Source organism: Hyalella azteca, unplaced genomic scaffold (assembly GCF_000764305.2).
Source record: "Hyalella azteca isolate HAZT.00-mixed unplaced genomic scaffold, Hazt_2.0.2 contig12479, whole genome shotgun sequence".
Lineage (NCBI taxonomy): Eukaryota > Metazoa > Arthropoda > Malacostraca > Amphipoda > Hyalellidae > Hyalella > Hyalella azteca.
This window is the reverse complement of record NW_025942437.1, coordinates 239,759-258,515: the sequence shown is the minus strand read 5'-3', so window position 1 is coordinate 258,515 and position 18,757 is coordinate 239,759. Positions and strand designations below refer to the sequence as shown.

Sequence of the window (18,757 nt, the reverse complement as noted above, 5' to 3'; positions counted from 1 at the left end):
TCTCTTGATTTGTCTTTGAGTAAGTTATGGTCTAACAAAGCAACAGGGAAACCATTCAACATTGAGGGGCTCATCGCTCAAATGCAATCGGAAAAATGAGTAACAAAGTAAATGTGTTACCATTGTGCCCCCTCATTACTGGCAATTAGCCATTACTTGATGTTCTTTGTTCATGCCATCACTTAATTGATGACCGTGCCATCACTTGATGGCCGTAGAACCACTTGGTGTCAGCAGCATCACTTGATGTCCTTAATCGACACGGTATCCAGTAGGCTTAGAAGTATTTTCTCAGCGTCTACAACTCAACATACGTACCATAATCGTAAATAACTCTCCCAGAAAAAAACCTTGAATTGTACAAAAAAATTTTCAGTTTTGTTGGCATGCATCTGGGCAAATCAAAAGCAAAAATAATTATTATTGTAGCAAGCGGAGTGCTAACAACGATGTGCGCAGCAAGAGGAAAATGAACTACCAATCTAAACTAGCAGGTAGGTGATATAAATTTCATCAAAAAAGGCGTTGAATTCTACGCGCACAGATTTCCGTGAACGATCATGAACACCAGTCAGGCATTACGCCCTTGTATCAAAACACAGGAGGCAGATTGCAGGGTTCCTTCTCTGTACCTCAGGAGACAGCCTGCAGGGTTTCGCCTGCAGGCTGTCTCCTCAGGTAAATAAGCCTGAATTACGCATGAAATATTTCTTATGGCTTTATGGAAATTTACTTTATCGATTTTTACCGTACATTATGGATTTTATCGCTGTATCGGCAATTGCTTTAATTCTGTCAGGTTGGCGCCGAAGTGGCTTACAAGCTTGCTCGTATGTAAGTTCTCTTATGAATAGGTTCACCGCAGAAATAGTACAGCGAGAGGGTTGCAATGCAACACTGGTACATTTCATATTAATTGGGAAATTTAAGTTCCTGTCCTACGTTGACAAAAATAAATAGTACATAAAAAAAGTAATCTGAACACAATCAAAATTGAAAACCTATCAGTTAACATCACTAAAATCTTCTATTTTTACCAGTAAACGTTCATCCGTAGAATGCTGCCGTAGAATGGTACGACTCCCGCAACGACCGTACCTCACGCGGACGTTTACAGCCGTAAAGTTGCCGTACCGAAGCTGTAGCCGCGCGTCACTTTTCACAGTTGCTCTTTCTTCATAGCCGTACTTCTCGCGCTATAGTGATTTCTCGCACGGTCGGTCTAACCCTAGAATTAATGATGACCGTACTACGGAATAGTGATGTTCGTCTACAGAGTCGATGATGTTCTCCAAACTCGCTGCCGTACTGCTGCTGATGGTGAATGTGACCGTACCGATGAGAATTGCCGCGCAGTGATCTGTACTTGAATTTCCATGATTGCCAGTGTTATAATCGTTGGACAACTCGTGGCATCTCGCGTTGTCTCACGGCTGTGTCGCAGCCGTAACAATGATGTTGACCGTACTGTCTGTACGTATATGGCGAAGTCGTGGCCGATGCTTTATGATTTTTGACATTGCTATATCGGAATTGTGGCGGTATGAATGACTCGATATTCCGCGCGGCCGTTATTTTGCGACCAGTCGCCCAACGGCCGAAGCCTTTGCAGAGATAGCTGCAGACCGTACTGACGTGACGGTCATCACAGTAGAACCCACCTTTGGTGCCAAGTTCAAGTTCCTTTATAACGCTGGTGTCGCCCACAGTTAATTAAGCCTATTCCCTCGAAGTGACGTACGTCGCGACAGTTTCGAAACCGCAAGGGTAAGCCCTTTGAAGCCCTCGCCATTCCAAACTACAAACAAAAACCTCGGTCTCGAGAACAACAGCATCTTATACAAGCTTTACACAGTTCAACCCAAATTCCAAAAGCCTTCTTAACACCTTCATTCTAAGTCTCTAACTTCCACTTCGCAACATAGCTATTTTCAATATTATAGTATGAAATAGTTAGAATTATATACGCTTTATTCATACCCATTCAACTTCCCTAAATAAAGGCTAGAGAATTTTTTCCATCCTAGTTGCTATTTTTGAATGTTAAAAAACTAACAAACTTACAGTATAATAAATTGAGAAAATTAAATTACTTGTGTCCATCACTCGCACGCATGAATCATTTCTTGACTTTCTCAGTAAACGATCGTTATTCCAACATATATATCGTTAGCCTAATATCTTACGGTCCGTAATTCCCTTGAACACATGAAAATCAGCATCCTACAAAATATCCACCTAAAACAAGAATTATTCATATCAACTCAAGACACGACACCGCTACGTTTCCATTAAATAGTCTTCGCACAGACAAAAATCATCCATACAACTCAAACAATTCTCAATTCCCCATTCACTTCTTACATATATTTATCACCTTTTTCTTTGCATGCATCGTGTCACTCTAAACATCGGCAGTTACAACACAGTTACCGCAGCGCTAATGCACTGTGAGTTTCAACAATTACGGGGTTGCAGCGAGAACAAAGTCTCCTGCGTATCTCTAATTTAAGAATTCATGCCAGCAGCTTAGTGAACTAAATCTAAAGAAAAATAAAAACCTATCCCTACCTACAACATTTAGTCAATACGACCATGTGTGCATTTTCTAGAGCCATCACTCGATCATAAATCATCAAGCCTTATCAACCGCGGGAATTATCATGTCAAATCTCTGCCGTATCAACGGCGTCTCACCATGTCAACATCTCAGCCTTCCTCTCGAAGGCTAAAGAAGGAAAGTTCTCTCTCGAAGAAATATTCATCAAACTTCACGTAATTCAAAATCCTTCTCAGCAAAATAAATCATCACCTCGGTTTTTAATATCTCAATCGAATCTATCATTTCTACGACATCTCAAATTCACGTCAGTTTCCATGACTCGCTCGTAATCACTTTGCCTTCAAAGCGGCAGCACCCTATTCTAAATCTTCGTGCGTCACACATAACATAACATAATATAACATAGTGATGTCGGCGTTGAAGTGTAGGCCTGATGTGGCCTGTCGCCGATTCTTTTCCTTTTCGTGCCTTGTTCACAGAAGATCTAAAATCGTGTCATTTGACCGGATCTTTTCATGACTGACGATAGTTTGAAGTAGCTACTAGACTTCCACCGGGTTCGATAAGGAGCTAGACATTTCAAATCTGAACATATATTTTTCCATAGCTTCATCTAGTCTGTTCTTGAACGCGTTCATACTTGGAGCGCCAGCGATGTCATCGGGGAGGCTGTTCCACATGTCGGTGATTCGAAGCGAGAAGAAATTTTGTCGCGTGGAGAAGTTGCAGCGCAGTTTTTTTAGCTTATAGCCGTGGCCCCTAGGGTTGGATATAACACAATGAGACAATACGAGCGCAAGTTGGAAATGTCATTTGCCGAATACAGGGACGTGGTACCGGAGTTTTGCTCAACCAGATACGCGCGATGGATTAATGATAAAAATCTTCACAAATGGACTCCCTCCACGATATCAAACGCTGCTCATGGCGAATGCTGCCCAAGGATATACAAATCTTTTAACGAAGGCCTGCGGCTACGAGAAATCGTTCGGGTCACGTCAAACGGTAGGGGCGTTAGCTCCCGAAAACGAACATTACTTTCACGACGACCAGCCAGATTACTACGGTAGTGAAGAAGAGTCGCTTAGGGCGCGCGAGCGAAGTTTTACACCAGCGGCTAGGCAAGCGACAAACGAGACTCCCGAGGCAAACAATCAAGTAGGATTTCGGGGCGCTCCCATGTGCTTTAGGTGCGGCAAGACCGGACACGTACAACGCTACTGTCGAGGGGGAGGTCAAGCAGGTCGCGGTGGTTACCGTAGCAGCCCCGGTTACAGTTACCAAAGCGAAAATTGGCCAGCGAATAATACGGGAAACAATGACGGCGGCCAGACGGGCGCGCGCGGTCAAGGGCAGCAAAACATACAAAATGGCGGGTGGCGTACACAGTATTCGCGGGGAGCTCACGCCGACTCACCGTATCCCCGCAGATCCCACTTGCCGGCTAGGGCAGCATATTTTCGCGGAGGCAACCAACAAGTAACAGACGGTAGCTTCTCAAAAAACTAGAAGCGAGCCCTGTTGAAGCATCCAGCGCACCAACTAGACCATTAGTTATGAATGATGGACATTGGTAGGGAAAGTAAACTTGTTTTCCTAGACACGGGATCGATTGTTACTTTAATCAAGGAGACCGCAGCGGAAGAATTAGCCACAACAGGGCGTTATCGAATAAAAAAGTGCGATGTAACATTAAACACTGTCACCGGCGAAAAGTTGGATAACAAGGGCGAGGTGACACTACCATTTAAGATTGGCGCGCGTGTTTTTAGACACAACGTGATCGTTTGCGATGCTAGGGGTTTCCCTGGGGACATCTTAATAGGAACAGATCTGCTCCAGCGCGTAGAGAAAGCTAGAGTTTGAGTGGGTAAGACAGATCGTAACGATAGGAGGAGTAGGATATGCCATCGAATGCGGATCGGCAGGAGACACGACTTTATCAGTCACGATAGACAAAACCGCGGTGCGCAACACAAATGATAGGTTCGTGGCCCTTAAACAGAGAACCATGCTCAGCGCCAACGCAGTGACGGTAGTAAACGTAGGAGTGCCATACATACCAGGACGGAACCACGGTGCTAGTAGAAGAAAGATCGCGAACGTTAGGGGGCGTGCGAGTGCCAAATATCGTAGCGACTGTATCTAAGGGAGAAATCCCGATAGAGATAATTAATGCGATGCCATCCGATATTCAGCTGGCACCAAATGAACGAATAACAACGGTAAGTCCGTTGCACGAAAATTTCGAGGGTGAGAACGTACTATTGAGCGAAAAACCGCTAGCTGCGCCTCCTGATCTAAGCCATTTGAACCCTGACAAGGCCGACGCTATTCGATTTCTATTAGAGAAATATAAAGCCGTTTCTAAAAGCAGCTCGGATATAGGTCGTTGTGACCTGGTCGAACATTATAACATATATGTTATAAAATCCCACCGTTATATCTCACGCTGCTGATACCCGAGCTCATTCTCGCTCATTCAGCTTATTCCGATAATTATTCATCAACAAAATTCGTACGCAATTAAATTATTGTCATCACTGGACTCAATCACATTCGCACCTCGTCATCAATCACTCGGTAGTTCAGCGTGATTCTATGTTAAAATGAACGCAACAATTTCTACACTTAACTACAAGTCAATCAACAGAGCATCATAATTTCACCTAAAATTCAACCACTATCCTGAAGGGTTTTGATAAACATATCAATCATGCGGTATTGAGTTATAAACGCTTACCAAATAAGATAGCGACGCAAGAGGCAGCCTCAGAGCGTTAAATTTCCCTGCTCCACTTGTGTTTCGTGGCGCTTCTCACTTTTTTAAGAAGTTATATGATCTAATATTGAGAGAGTTGGAGGTAAAAGAATCCATTCATATACAATCGCAATTCACAATTTCAACATATTTATGTATGTACCTCGATTTAAGTCATTTGATAGTGTTCCGCATGAGCGGCTGTTGCGTAAAGTGATTTCTCTGCGAATAGATGGAAATGTACTTCAATCGATCAGGGATTTCCTAGTAGGCAGTAGGCAGAAGACAACGTATCGGAATCGTATTAACGGAACCGTATCAGACTGGGCAACTGTGCACAGTGGCGTACCGCAATTAAGGAAGCATTCTTGGGCCTGCTATGAACGTCGCTTTTATTAACGATCTACCAAAAGCAAAGTCAGCGTGTGCTCCATGTATGCCAATGACACAAAAGTTTATAATACAGTTAAGGGAGCGTCAAATAAAATGCAACTGCAAAATGGTCTTGATAGTTTAGTTGACTGGCCAGATGCGTGGCAGCTGCGTTTTAATGCTGACAAGTGTAAAGTACTTCACCTCGGCAAGAACAATGAACAGCAAGCTTACAGCATGAGAAGACACGGTTGCAACGTTGCAACGAGAGGGTTATGATTGAGAAGTCTTGCGTGGAAAAAGATCTTGGAGTTTGTGTCGACAAGGAGCTAAAATTTTATAGGCATATTGAAACGCAAGTTAATACATCCAATAAACTGCTTGGGCTGATCAGACGCTCCTACGAGTACCTAGATATTGAAATGATGAAGCTGTTGTTCACCTCTGTCGTGCGTCCAAACCTAGAGTTTGGAAACGCTGTGTGGTCACCGAAACTTGAAAAGGACAAAAATTTAATCTAGAATGTTCAAAGACGTGCACCAAGGATGATTTCAGGCTTAGAAGGCAAGTCTTATGAAGAAAGGTTGAAGATTATGAAGCTTCCCAGTCTCATATCAGCATGACCTCATTGAAGAATACAAGTACACGCATGGTTTGTACTAGAATTTAAAACAAAAACCAACACCAGGGGCCACAGCTATAAACTGAAAAAAAAACTGCGGTGCAACTCATTCATGCGACAACACTTTTTCTCGTCGCTTCGAGTCCCCGATATGTGTAACCATGGGTGAAATAGTATATGGTTGACCCTTGAGAAGCTCATTTTGCGGATGTAGTTCGTTGTTCGACTGTGACGTCACTGATCTCAGTGACGTCACGGGCATTAACCAATCACCGAAATGCGATCAAACCAATCAACCAATCCGTCATAGGAATGACGGTATTGTTTACGTTTCTCGGTCGAAGTGACGTAACAAGAAAGTTGAACTCAAAGACGGACATCCTCGTGGGCCAATTTCATATAGTTCAACCATGTGTGGAACAGCCTCCCTGAAGATATTTTTGACGCTCCGAGTATTAACGCGTTCAAAAACAGACTAGACAAGGCCATGCAGGAGCATATGTTTAGTTTTGAAATGCCTAGTACCCTACGGAACAACTGAAAGTCTAGAACGATTTTAAACTTACCGTCCGTTGAAAAGATTTGATCAAAAGGCCAGTCTTTTAGAACTGTGAACTATTAAAAAAGTACAAGAACCAGCGACAGGCATATGAAAACTTATTCTACAACGCCGAATATACTATACTATACTTTACTACTATGGGTAACCTGCGTGGCATCGATGGCGTTGCTGCCAGCAAAAGCGCTGGCGATGGCGATGTTCTCAATCACGGCGATGAGAGGCAGGATGAAGAGGCCGATGCTCACGCGGCTCGCGATGTCAGTGAAGTGGAGAACTTCAGTGCCGTTGTTACACGTCACTTTGAAACTGGGCACCGACACCTTAGGGAAGCCGGCAGTGATGTCACCCGTGATCTTGAATGGTTCGCTCTCACGCAGACCGTAGGCTAATGATGTGCTGATGATCACGATGATAGCATTTCGGCCAACAGACACGAAGAAAATTGCTTTTTTCAGGATTCGTTGTTTGGATGAATCTCCCTCACGTGGAGTGGCTGCTTTCAGCTCCCTAATGGACTGGGTAGTACACCGGTACAGAGAATATAAGAAACACTGGCACTTATCAAATATTTGCTAAATTATCATTTTAATTTGTTTAAAAAGATTCATGGTATTCTCTGCTACAAATGGTAAAATTTATTAGCTAAGTTTTGCAGTGCCTAATCGAATGGCTTAGAATTTGCATTTCTAAAATAATTGTAAACGCAAGCTCTTTCGTAGCGGCGCATTATGCGGTGGCAGCCCTGACAGAGTATAACTATGCATGAGACAAGCCTACCTTGAGGAGCAGCAGAGTTATGCAGCACACGATGCCCAGGACAGCGTCTTGGTAGCGCGTCTCGCTAATGTGCTGGAATATGGCTTTCCATGTTGGAATGAAGCCCTCAGCCTCGAACGACAGCCCCAGTAGCCCTTTGACCTGAGACGTGGCGATAGTGATGGCCGCAGCAGACGTGAACGCGCTGATCACAGTGCGCCCGATGAACGTCACCAGGAAACCTACAACATATTTAATTTATGAGCTTTATGAAGGGAATATGCAGGAGTATTCGCATTAGTCTATGTGCAAAAATTATTAATAAAAATGGGGAAGCACTAATGAAACAAATTATTTGCCCTTTAACAGAATTTCAACATCAACACTTCAATTCAGAACATGTATATAGGTTCTTAGCTGAGATTGTGAATATGTTTGAAATAGTGGAAGTCAAATTTTCTTGGGTGAACTTGATATTATAACTACATCATTATACAGTCATAAAATACTTAAAAGCCTTTTATTATATAGGAATACATTGAAATTTTGTTTGAATTGTTTACAAAAACCACCAGCTTCCTAGAGCAAAATTACGTTAAAGATTTTCAGAAGGAACTTCTAAAATATCTTAAAATATTCAAATTTTCGACGCGAAGCATTAAAGCTGACCTATTCTCATGACCGTGGCAAGCAGGATGACGATGCCAGTAATTAAGGTGAGCATTATAGCCACTTGAGTGGGGCCGACCGTCTCGCCCTCACCGCAGTCCAATTCTTTTAAATACTCGTGGGTCATAATGGACATGATGGCTGTAGGTCCAATTGTGACGTCTTTGCAGCTCCCGAATATCATGTACACAAAACATCCGATGAAGCATGAGTAGAGGCCATACTGGAATCATATCAAATGAGTATTATAAAATGATAATAACCTAATGAACATGTATTAAAATTATCTAAAAACATATGTATATAAATGGTTTTGATTCAGATAAGCCACACCCAGCAGTCATCTGACGTTGAAACAACGTTGATTATTGGTTGATTTCAGGCTGACATGCCGACCAACCAAAATTAAACGTCCGATCAACGTCGAAATCTGACCAAAACTAGAACGGACGTAAAACAACCTTATTTCAACGTTGAAACAACATCGATAGTGGTACGTTGAATGTTTATTTATTTTTAAACGTCCGATCGATGTTGATTTTAGGTTGAAATGCTAAACATCCAAAATAAAAGTTTCGATCAATATCGAAATCTGACTTAAACTAGAAAGGACGTAAAACAACCTTATTTCAACGTTGAAAAATGGTCGATATCGGTACGTTGAATCTTTCGCTATTTACCAGCATGGATCTAATGTTATCACCCCAACATTGAATGAAATACATATCTATAAGTGTACGATTAATGACCAGAGAATGCAGTTCAATTTTCAAGGAGTCTAACAATTCTTTAGAATATTACTATTGCTCGTGCACGCGAGCTGCCGTGGTCAAGGTTGCAAAGGCGTCGCGATCAAGGTCTTCAGCGATCCCGGTTTCGAATCTTGCAACGGACGAAAAAAGGTTGGTTCTTCAACGTTGATTCAACAACAGAATTTGACGTTGCAGCAATGTCGTAGTAGTAACATTGATTCAACGTTGCATCGTAATGTCAGTACGACGTTTCATGAGAGACGTTGCTTTAATTTTCATTCTAAACCTCTTTTCACCGCGATCTCAACGTCATAATAGGTACCTAGTTGTTTAAACTTCGATTCAAACATAGAATTCAACGTTGCAGCAACGTCGTAGTAGCAACATTAATTCAACGTTGCATTCTAACGTCAGTACGACGTTACATGACAGATGTTGCTTCAATTTTCATTATAAACCCCTTTTCACCCCGATCTCAATGTCGTAATGCGTAGTTGATTCAACGTTGATTCAAGCACCGAATGCCTGCTGGACACCTTTAATTAAAGATGCTCTTTATAAAGTCACCATTCCTTTTCATATCAAGCTATGCAAGAAGCAACGTTTCTGATGTATTCCACCTGAGAGAGTTTAGTATCAGCCAGTCTCCACATGCATCAAAGACTTGCGAAATATGCACTCATAGTAGGTTCCACCAAAAACAAAGACTTGTAGAAGATCTTGCGCCTCTCCGCTCTTAATCTTGCGCTTAAGATCTTGCGCGTCTCCGCATGCAATCCGACACCCTGGCGACGAATTTCGGTAGAGTAGCTACCGTCACCAGTGGGGGCGTGCACCTTGCCGTTCTTGACATCGACGCTCGACTCACCACCTATGAGCTGCTATGTGCTAGGGTCACCTGTGCTTCGTTTGCGGGCGTTGCAGTCACCATCTACCGTCCTGGATAGGTTGTTATGTCGCGCGATTTTTTGGTCGAATTGAGCGATGTCTTCACAAGACTTGTGATTTTGCCCGATCATGTCCTTATCACAGGCGATTTGAACGTTCGACTGGATCGCGTCGAAGACCCATCGGGCAGCCTTCGGCAAGGTTTGTCACGTGACCTTGCCGACGCACGACAAGGGCGGACTGTTGGGCGTTGTCATTACGCGTGCTGACATTGAAAGTCTCCCAGTCGACATCATCGAGATCGCAATATCCGACCATCGACTTCTACAGTGTACGGTGCCAGCGTACAATACCGTTACTGTCGTCCGTGGCGCGGTCTCGACGACGATGTCTTGAGCGATAAGCTGCAGTCGTCCCGACACTATGTCGACCTGACTCATATGTCGGCGCTACGTCAACGAGCTCGTGCAACTCTATAACACCGAGCTGACCTGTGCACTCGATAACCTCATTCCTGTACGCACAGTTCGGAGACCCCAACGAGTCTCTGACCCATGGGTCGATGATGAATGTCGAGTTTCGAAGCGGGGGAACAGACAGTCTGCTTCAGCAGACTGTCTATATACCGTGCGAACAGACGCGGCAAAAACATACCTTGACACTTTCGATCCCAAATCATTTCCACCTATCTCCAACCTGTCAATTTTGTCGAAACGTCTGGAACACGTTGTAGTGCGACAGCTGAACAACCATCTTCAGGAAACCGGTCTCATGCCTCGCCTCCAGTCTGCATAATGTCATCTCCACTCAACGGAAACCACTGTGCTGAAGGTGCTTTCAGACATTCTACGCGCAGTAAGCCGTGGTGACATTGCGGCACTAGCTTTAGTCGACCTGTCAGCAGCGATTGACGCGGTTGGCCACGCCACTTTATTTCGTCGACTTGACGTATCATTCGGCCTGCGAGGCACCTGCAGTGCTGCTGTAGTTCGAGTCCTATCTCAGTAATATGTAGATTCCAATGCGTTCGACGCGGGAACTTTTCTTCTACGCCATCGTTGGTCACGCGGCGTGCCAGAGATATTAGTCCTAGGCCCGACCATCTTTGTTATATACTGTCGACGTATTGCATATAATCGATTCACGTAGTTTCAATCCGCATCTGTTCGCCGACTACACCCAAATTTATGGCTACGGTGCACCGTCTGACGTCGCAGCGCTCCAGGATCGTATGTCTGCCTGCATGTACGCTGTCTGAGACTGGATGCGCTCCAACCGGCTCCGTCTCAATACATCTGAAGACGATTTTTTTGCGACTGCTCTGCGCCAGCAGCATCGGCTTCCGGCCAACCCTGTTCGCGTGGGCAACGAGTTCGCCATGCCTGCGTCCGCAGTTCGCAACCTGGGCATTCTGCTGGACTCGGAACTTTCAATGAACAGTCACATTGTCAAAGTCACCACCGCTTGCTTTGGCGCTCTGAGACGAATACGGATCATCAGCCGCTGTCTGTGGTGGCGCTCGTTCCGGCCAGATTGGACTATGGTAATGCCACACTTTATGGACTTCCAACCACGGCACTTAATAAACTGCAATCCGTAATGAACGCTACTGCTCGACTATTGTGCAATAAGCGAAAATTTCACCATGCGACGCCGATATTGCGCGATTTTCACTAGCTGCACATTCAGCAGCGCACGCAGTTCAAGGTCGCTGTTATGACGTTCCGATGCCTTCACGGTCTGGCGCCTCCTTATCTCTCGGGAGGTCTACAGCACGCGTCAGATCTGTCATCTAGAAGACGATTGCGCTCGTCATCAACAAAGGACATAGTCGAACCATCTACACGTCTATCTACTGTCGGCGACAGAGCGTTCCCGGTCGCTGCCGCCAGAACCTGGAACAGTCTGCCAGCTTCCGTAACTTCGGCTCCTTCGTTGCTGATGTTTCGTCGACGCCTTAAGGCGGAACGATTTCGTAGAGCCTATGAATCTAGTGCTTAGCCATTAGTCATTTTAGCCGTTCCCATCCTTTCATGTGTCTATTTATTTTTCGCTTGCAATTAATCTTACGTGTGACGTGCCCTCGAAGTTCGTTTGAACCAGACGCCACGATAAATGCTTCGAAGAACAATAATAATAATAGTAACATCAAATACTTGCAGAAGATGTACTCACCGTAGGTTCCACTCCAGAAACAACAGCATAAGCAATGCCCTGAGGTATGACGGTGAGACCGACAGTGAATCCTGCAAGGACGTCTCCTTGCAGACTTTCCACGTTGTACTTGGGAGCCCACTGCAGGATGGGAACTCGCTTCCTCACAAATGGTTTGTACGACTTTGCTAGTCTCTGCTGCAGACAAGAGAAACAGCCATGATAGAATCTCGATAAGTAAAATGGGTAAAAAAGCTCAGGTTGAGAACCACAAGCCCTCAAGCAGACTCGGCTGGTGCCCATGGGATTCTATCACGACGTTGCTTTTGTAGTGACTCGAATTTATATCTCGCAATAGTATTTCTCTTGAATGTCATAATTAATTTTTTTTAAACCGTCAAACTGGTGATCAAAAACCTTTGTAACTATATGTAACTTTATTACATTGAACTCGCTCATTTATTTCAGATTTCATGAATTTCAATATTGAATAATGATAAAAACATTCAGTCAATAAATCTCATCAATCCTTGAGCATGAATTACACTCATGTAATTTCTTTCTAAATCATTAAAATTCAGTAAACGACAAAATATCTTTTGTGTTGGGATCGTACCAACAAATATTGTGAATTTTGCCGCCGTGAAGTTAACAGCTAAAGGGTTAGCTAATAAGTTCTTCTCTAGAATTCGATGCCTATAATGTAACGAAACATTTCAGTGTAACTGTCATAACTGAATCACCATGTGTATTTTCTGTATTCTTTTGATATTGTTATTCCATTGTGTTCATGTCATGTCAATTCTAGCGGCCATCACTGATACAGGTGTTGGTCAGCGGATTCTTTCTTCAGCCCGACTTTCTTCAACAAATAACTGAAACTTAAGATTCTTCACTCCATCCTACGTGATATATAATTGCATCGATCAATTAAGGAAGAGGGACGGCAAAATCTTACTCAATTCCAACAACCACCACCAAAATCACCCTTTTCTGCAAATCATTATAACTCCGCTCGTGTATGAAATATCAATCTGAATTTTTTATGCTTTTCAGCTGTTCATTCGTAATTTCCTTCTAGAACAAAAGAAAAATATATAAACTTTGCATAACATCAGTTTTTGGATTTTTTTTGCATAATCTTCAGGATTTGTTGTACATCACTGTTCATTATACAAAGCGACACACCTAAATTTATGAGACATAAGGTAGTAGTACTATTTGTTCTCTATTAATGAATATTAAACACATATCTAAGTCAACTTCCATTTTGTAGTTATTTGTTTAAAAAATGGTGCATCACTGCTGAATTGGAGATTTCCCATTTTATTTAAAAGCTGGCTCTTACCACGTACTAGTGTTGCACCTTTCATGCAATACCTTTCTTTGCTGTCATAAATCTGCTGGTGTGAAGCGGGACTGCCCTTGTCTACTTTCTTCCTTGGGGGTAGAGAGAGAGCTTCCTTACTCCTTAGCATCCTGGCTGGTTGGTGTTAAAGAGCTATCATGTTTCAATCATAACAATTCATTGTTTTTATTGGACATTGGGCGAGGAACCAGTGACAACAATCACAACATGCATCAAGATGAATCGATAAAGGATTCCAGTTGAATAGACGGAGGTAAGATTTATTACATTTGTTACTCATAATATAAATAACAAGATTTGAACCTCACAAATCAAGTCTTTAAAATAGCAGTTGAAAAATTTTTCATTTGTTTTTGTCCCGAATCTAGAGTATGGAAACGTTGTGTGGTCACCGAGATTAGAAAAGGACAAAAATTTAATAGAGAATGTTCAAAGACGTGCAACAAGGATAATTCCAGGCTTGAAGGGCAAGTCATATGAAGAAAGAATAAAGGTTATGAAGCTTCCTAGCCTTAGTTATCGACGTCTGCGTGGGGACCTCATAGAAGTATACAAGTATACTCATGGTTCATACAAGGTCCCCGAAGGATTACCTAATGCACCGCTAGAATCACTAAAACGGAAAGCAAATGGTACGGGAATCAGCCGCACCAAGATGTCAACAACCTGCCGCAGAGACCAGGGGTTCTAGCCCTAATGCACCGCAAGAATCACTAAGCGGACGGCAAATGTTACGGGAACTAGCCGCACCGAGAGGCCAACAACCACACAGGAACGGGGTGGCAGTTACGCCTCAAAAGCACGACTATTGAAGGGTACGAGCCCCCAATAGGCCGCTGACAATTTACTCGAGCGCAGAGGTTATTAGCCTCTACGACACGAGGGTGCGAATGGTACGGCTGTTAACCGCCCAATGCAGCCAAAAGCTGGAACCAGTTATTCACCACCTCACCCCCCCCCCTTCTTCTTTTTCTTCATTCATTTTACACTTTTTTCCTTTATAATACACACATCTCACAACAATGTCTCTCATTCAAAAACCTATAGCATCGGGATGAGACTGGTACCAAAATGTTGGGCACAAACTAGAGAACACGTGGGTGGAGTTTGATCAAGATCATCAGTCTCTAAAGGGGGGCTTTGAGGGCAAAAGTGTATTTTTGAAAAGAAAGGGCGGAAATTTTGCGCGCGCGTTTTGCGGGAAAAAAACAGGAAAGCGACATTTTTGCGGGTCGTGACGTGTGTGGTTTTGCAGCAAATTTACGGGCAAATAAAGTGGTGAAAGTCTGAGCTTGATCGGAGCACGCGTTGCCGAGCTGTGACATGAAGAGTAAAATTATCTTGGATTTTTGAAAAAATGAAAAAAGTCCCCCCTTAAAGGAAAAATTTGGAGACGAGTTTTGCAGGATAATGCAGCCCATGGATGAGAGAATACTCATGCAAAGTTTGGGGAAAATTTATGGCTCGGTGTGGGAGATATTGAGCGTGGAAAAAATTTCCCTCTGAAAAAGGGGGAAAAAACACCGCTTTTTTGTGAAAAAAGCATAGAAAACGACATTTTATCGAAAAGTCACACGAGTAAAAATAGTTTGGAAATTCAATTTCGACTTATAGTGGTGAAACTTCCAGCGAGATTGGAGCAGAGGTTTGGGCTGTGGGATTGCGAGAGTGAAAACTTTACCTCGCTCTACAATCGCACGTACTGTGAGTAGAATAATGAGAGCTCGTGCAAAGCACAATACGCGTAGAGGCGCGGGGTAAAACAGGTGGGCTTTGCGCCCCCCAAATCAGAGGTTTTCCGTCATTGGCAACCAGCCAAGAACTCTACCTACGCCGTTATATGTAAGTCCGTTAACTCTTTACGAGTAATGTCCAGAACTACAGTGTAGTTCATTCATGGAAGCCCAGATCTAGCTCCCCGAATTCGAGTCGAGACCGTTGCACCCCAAACCTGTACCACTGAGCACACACAACTTTCCCGCGAGGGGTAAATCAGCCAAAATGAGCTTACATACACACCCCGTTTACAATGTACAGAAAATGGGCTAATAAAATCGTCTACATGCAAAAAAATTATAATATAGTATATTACAATAAAATAGAATCATAATATAATCCTTTGGTCAAATAATGATAAGTGAAAGTTGATATAAGATAGAATAACTCTCGAGGATAATTAACTCGCGAGCGAGTGAGTCGATACCAGTTCGTCAATAGACTAGACAAATGAACATTGGCTAAGCATTATCAAATACAATGAGAAGTATTATCACCTAGTAAAATCACATTGATAAAGAGTTCAACCTTTTGACAACATGACTTTAAGTTATAATCGACTTTTTATAGAACATCTACTTCTAAAATATCTAGCTTTCCTTACGCAAGATGGCGACGTAGCCGTCTTTACTTTGACGATGGTATCGTAGATTGACAGCACTTATTCTCGTACAACAGTAAATCATTACGATTATCACAAAAGAATAACGTAACATAACATAGCGATGTCGGCGCTGAAAAATAGGGCTGATGTGGCCTGTCGCCTATTCTTACTTTTCGTGACTTGTTCACAGAAGATCTAAAATCGCGTCATTTGACCGGGTATTTTCAAGACTGACGATAGTTTGAAATAGCTACTAGACTTCCATCGGGCTCGATATGGTGCTAGGCATTTCAAGTCTGAACATATAGCCATGAACATATAGCCAAGACAACACCGGCTGCTCACGGACAGTCGGAGGAGATGGAGAAGTAATTAGTGGGAATGATGTCCGTAGATCAAGGCCTGTAAATAATGTAGGAAGTAACCGCATACATCAAAGTGAAAGTGGACAAAAAGTTTTAAAAATTTTCGTTTGAGGAACGAAAACAATCTAATTAGAGCTCGGAGTTTTAGGCTGTTCTCTTACAACTGTCATTTCCTCCTCTGGTTCTACCGTAGTGGACGAATCCTGCTATAAGTGCTCCAAGAGGCCTCAACATAGCTGTGCAAAACACAGCAAATGCATTCTGATCGGGTGCATCTACAAGACTTCAGGCTGTGACGAGTGCCTATCCCTGCTTCCTAAGCTGACAGACGCCGATACTGCTGAAAGAGAGTTCGCCCGCAGAATGTTCGCGAGCCTCCAGAGCCAGGCCCTCAACAGGGCACAACAATCGAGGTGGCAAGGGGAAGGGTTCCGTTGGGCTTCCGACAACGACAAAGCCTTCGATGTTGGCTATCGCCAAGCTAAACGCCCCCATTCCAGAGCTTCCTACGTGCCCTCCAGCTCCTCAGCTATTTCCCGGTACATCTCAGTTGACCCCTTCAGTCCGATAACGCCGGGACAAGCAGAAACCCTCCACTTCCGCCACTTCAGGGCCAAGCCTTACCGCCGTTCCCGCTCCCTACTGTACTGGGGAGGCACCCGCGGCACTACTTCCCTCCGCGTACGAAACTTTAGCAGGCACCTTCCGACCCTCGATGGTCTCATCCATGACGTAGATCCCTACGAACCACCTATCCAACCTGAGCCACCCGCGGCCGCGCCTGCGGTAACGTTACTCGCCTCGGCGGGACGAGATCCCGCATCGGCGGGACAAGTTCCCGCGCCGGCGAGAAAATCTCTCGCGTCAGCGGAACAGAGAAATGAGGGGACAAAGATTCCCTCAGCGACAACGCTCCCTGGAGCAATGTCTACCGCATCACTCTCGACTGGCAGCGACACGGGAAACTTTGACGCCATCTTCGAGATGTTGCGTTCCATCACCGCTCGACTGGGCACAGTGGAGTCTCGCCCGACTGCAATGCAACGAAACCCCGCCACGACCGAGCCTGTCCCATCGACCTCGGGCCACAACCCTCAGCGAGAACATCTCTCCTCGCTCGAGGAGGCTTGTTCCGGGGGGAAAGATTCCTTCTCCGAAGAGGAAGGCCCGCTCTCTATGGATGAATTGGGGGACTCCTCGGAAGAGGACGAGTCCTCGCAGCCTGAGGAATCTTACGCGGATCCTTCCCCGGTTCAACAAGTTGCAATCCAGGGGTCCCCTCCGCGGTTCCGCCAACCAGGAGCTCCCCGGATTGAGCAACCAACGGCTCCACAGGTCGTGCCCTCTCAGTCCCTACCAACACCCGCCGCTCTCAGCTCGAACGAGACTGCCAGCGCCCCTGTCACCATCACTACTCACACTCTCCGAGTCCGAGTCTGAGGAATCCTCCATGGATGACGAGAAATGGTACGTCATCCCCGACTGCGAGGAGGTCCCAAAGTCGAACAACAGGGTGGCGTGGCGCATTGACGGCGTATTTTACAATAGAGCAAGCTTCAAGACAAAGCAGGTCAGAAACACGAAATTGTTCACACCAGCTAACGACAGCGCCACCATCGCTCGCAAGGATCTGTTCGCCAGCTGCCGCCTATTTAAACCTGAGACCACCCAGGACGACCTCCTCATCTTCAGACGCGCCTTCACTGCACTCACGCACGAGAAATACGCAGAGGCCGCAGATTGGAAGGAGGACCTCAATATAAGTCCTGTCCCTTGTGAAGAAGGAATCCTCATCTGTGGGAAAAGATAGAAGAGAGGGCAGGGGCCCCCAAGACCCCGAAGCCCTTTCCAGCCGTGAAATGGCAGTTCAAGAGCGAAGACCCCCGCCTACAGTCCCTAAACGGGAAACCATGGTCCCTCGAGCACTAGAGCCTGAGAGGACATTTGGACAAGGCCTTCCGCCCTTGCAGTAAGACCCCCGCCAACACCCCCTCTACCACCGCGTCAGACGGGTTCCGCTTCGACTCCGTCGGTAAAACCATGGAAGTGTTGGGCATGGCGAAGCACGCCACTGAGTTTTTCCGCAAGGAGGGCCACCAACCCTCCAAGCATCTTCAGGGTATCATCGACCTGTCCATTTCCACCCTCACCCCAGCCTTCATCTCACTGGGTTCTAAAGTCAACTTCAACAAAGTTAAATGCCGCGAAGAAGTCACCGAGGGCATGCAGCCCTCCGACTGGGTATCAGATCTAGTGAAGACCAATCTGATCGGGCCAGCCCTGTTCCCCAAGGACACCGTCGATGCAGTCCACGAAAAAGTGTACGGCCCCTCCTTCAACCCGGCGGTTCCCCGCATTTTAACAAAGAAACGAACGACCTCGGACACCACGAGGGCCGACGGGCCCGCCGCAAAAAAAGGTTTTTACACGAACTCGGATTCCGTTTTGAACAAGAAAAGTGAACTGTTAGCTGTGATCGCAAACGAGTGTATAGACATTATTTGTATTACAGAAACACTCCCTAAAAATCACGGGGGTAAAATT

General features: G+C 44.8%; 1 protein-coding gene across 1 annotated transcript in view; it reads right to left on the bottom strand.

Annotated features, from left to right (window-relative positions):
• LOC108678330 (sodium-independent sulfate anion transporter) overlaps positions 1-18,757 on the bottom strand; it is a 43,955-nt gene that overhangs the window by 20,909 nt on the left and 4,289 nt on the right. Inside the window, exons 3-6 of the mRNA XM_018166711.2 lie at positions 12,121-12,297; positions 8,306-8,528; positions 7,658-7,878; positions 7,027-7,395 (exon numbers count right to left, since the gene is read on the bottom strand). Coding sequence (XP_018022200.1) covers positions 7,027-7,395; positions 7,658-7,878; positions 8,306-8,528; positions 12,121-12,297 — 990 coding nt within the window. The remainder of the gene's footprint in view (positions 1-7,026; positions 7,396-7,657; positions 7,879-8,305; positions 8,529-12,120; positions 12,298-18,757) is intronic.